This window comes from Hipposideros armiger, unplaced genomic scaffold, assembly GCF_001890085.2.
Source record: "Hipposideros armiger isolate ML-2016 unplaced genomic scaffold, ASM189008v1 scaffold_1345, whole genome shotgun sequence".
Taxonomy (NCBI): Eukaryota; Metazoa; Chordata; class Mammalia; order Chiroptera; family Hipposideridae; genus Hipposideros; species Hipposideros armiger.
Window position 1 is genome coordinate 226,070 of NW_017732695.1, and position 2,990 is coordinate 229,059.

Genomic DNA, 2,990 nt, shown 5'->3' on the forward strand with positions numbered 1-2,990 from the left:
CAGCCGAGCCATCCTGCAACCTGCTGGCAGCTCTGGCAGCGTCACTGGCCCATGTGGGAATTGAATCAGTGGCCCTGTTGCTCAGAGCTCGCTCTCTTAAGCAAACTCTTAACCAACTGAGCCACTCGGCCGGCCCCATAGGTGTTTTAAATCATAATACAGAAGAATTTATGATGTCAATTCATAAAATATTTTCTATGTTTGATGCAGTAAAAGACAGTTAAGTTTAAAAGGATGTGTATTTTAAAAACATCCAGTCATTTAATCAGACATGTAATATGTCACTTTGATATATTTTTGGACTAGTAAATATTTTCAAATGCTGCCCCTTTTTCCTTTACCCCTTCCAACTACTAAACTATAGCAAGGCTTTCTCTTATGAGGCTAAAGTCTCTACTGTACACCTCCCACATACAGTTGTTATTTTAATAAATTTGTTTTGAAGATTCCTTCTTTCACTTAAGAATACGTAATAATTCTTTTACTATAGCCTTAAATATTTTTTAGGAGCATGATTTTGAATCAGTTTGCAAATTATCATAAAGTAGATTTAATAGATTAATCTACTTTTAACAAATTAACAATTAACAAATCTATTAGATATTTACAGTTTAATTTTTTCCATGTTTTAAATACTCTATGATACTGGCAGCCTTTTTTTTTTTGCTTTCTTGATCTTTGGTTTGAACACTTTTTTTATTAGTTTCAGGTGTATGGCAGCCATTTTGACAAAAATAAATAATCTAGTAGGAGAAAATTATGTTGGGAAATGAAAATACAGGGATTGAGAGGGACAGGGTTCTAAGGAGGAGGAAAGCAGGATGATGTGGAGAGTAGCAGAATACTCACTGTAGAAACCTCTGGCTGCTTTACCTATCCTCTTCATTCACCTAACAAATGGGAATTTAGTCACATGGTGTGTTTTGATTTCTTCATAGACCTTCCTTCAACCCCAGACTAATAAAAATACCTACTGGATTGGGTTATCATATAATGAGAGAGAAAGGAAATGGAAATGGATTGACAGTAGTACACCTGGAATGTAAGTCTCTGGAATGCATTCAAACTCTAACATTGGTGTTGGGGTTGGAAGTATTGTCTCTAAAAAGTATCTTCTCTCATTTCACACATAGTAACTCATTTTCAAATAGAGGTTATTGGTAAGAATAAGTAGAATGATTAAGAAAGTGTTTTAGGAAGTATAGTTAAAAAGGAAGAGAAGTGTCATACAGAGTCATTAATAATGATAAAAACTATGATGCTAACCCCATGCTCAGGAGTATGTGTGTTATGAGGTACATGAAAGTGAAACAAAATCATGAAGTGATATGAAGTGATTGGATCATCCTGATTTAGCTGCAGTGATTGATTCCTCCTGTATTCACAAATGGGTATTTGGAGTATCCCCCAAATTCATTTGAAACTCCTTTATTGTATTAGTTTACATATATATATATATATATATATGTTTATATAGTATTCATAAATATAGATACATGTGAGTATACACATGCATACACACACGCACACAATTCAGTATAGTCTTTTTGTTTTGAAGTGCAGTATTTTGTAAACTCTTGGGTTTACATTAAGTTATAATCTGCTATTAAACTGNAGAAGATGTGTTGCTAAATGTTGACTGACTGGTTTTTACTTTGTTTCCTATTTGTAAATAATGTGTTAATTATTAAAAAGAAATTAAATTGAATGGTAAGGTGTTACCATCATAATTTTATTCAGACACCTTATTTTATTTATTCTACACTGAATGCTAGTAGCAAGAGGTTTGATACTTCCAATATTTCCATTTCTGTAGTCAATTTACTGAGGTGTTACTTTTTAAATGTCAAATTGCTAATTAAAGTAATGAAATGTGTTGCTTGTCAAGGAGAGATTTGTTTTTCTTTTTTTTAGTTGCAACTTTTAAGTATTATGAGTACATTTTTGTATTATATTTATCCTATTAATTTTAGTTTTTCAGTATATTCAAGAAAAACATCAACAGGATGAAATTCTACAGGACCTCAGAGAAAATTACCACAGTCTGAAAAATGACAGCTACTTAAAAGAGCAACTTTTGACAAATAAGACTTTACAATATGATATTCTCAAAAATAAAACCTGTCAGCGTATAAAAGAACCAGACTTAATCTTAACAGAAAATAACAGATGCCGTATAATAAAGATCTTTTCAAAACCTTTGCAAAATACAGGTATGAAGGAAATCTTTAATGAGAGATTGCATTGTTTTTCATTATTTCTTCTGCGGAAGCTTCAAAGCTAATAACAGTCTTCTGATATATGCTAATGATATAGGTCTACTGGACAACTTTAATTTGTGCCTCTTAGATGTATTATAGATATGTGGGTTTGCTTGTTTCAAATATGGGATTGAGACCCCAGGAGCCAGTTTGGATTAGTAGAACGCTATATTTCCCCAAACTCAGTGGCAGTTCTTTCGTTCCAATTGCTCCCAGAAGGTGAAATACTATGTCAGTTCCCAGGAAATTCAGATCATGTTGGATGAGTGGGAAAATTAGTCACTTCTACTTTGTTGCTGGCAATGAAATATGGAGGCTATCAATTAAAATATACTTAGGCTAAAATGGGTACAAGGCCCTTTATTTGGATGCTGTTTTAAAGATAACTGTGAGTGTGTGTGTGTGTGTGTGTGTGTGTGTGTGTTTTCATTCTACCTTCACTTCAGGTTTTTGGTCTGTTTGTGATCAGTGTGTACTCCCTGCAGTGTGTCTGCGATGCTTGTCATAATGTTGATGTATGTGCACCTCTGTGTGATGATGATACCATTAAAAACACCCAAGAGATAAAAATATTAAATCTCATACAATAAACTCTGTTATCATGCATAACAATGGAGTGGATTGACCTGGTTATCAACAACTACTAAAGATTTGTTTTGGACTTAGAGTTTACAAAGAGCTTTTGCATATTTAACTTCATTTAGGCATGGTAATTAGTAGGAATTACTG

The 2,990-nt window shown here is 33.2% G+C and overlaps 1 protein-coding gene across 1 annotated transcript in view; it reads left to right on the plus strand.

Annotated features, from left to right (window-relative positions):
- Nucleotides 1-993: 993 nt before the first annotated feature.
- The window catches only part of LOC109377267 (killer cell lectin-like receptor 2), an 8,158-nt gene continuing 6,161 nt past the window's right edge, over nucleotides 994-2,990 (plus strand). The window contains exons 1-2 of the mRNA XM_019633574.1: nucleotides 994-1,042; nucleotides 1,974-2,213. Of these exons, the coding sequence (XP_019489119.1) occupies nucleotides 994-1,042; nucleotides 1,974-2,213 (289 nt within the window). The remainder of the gene's footprint in view (nucleotides 1,043-1,973; nucleotides 2,214-2,990) is intronic.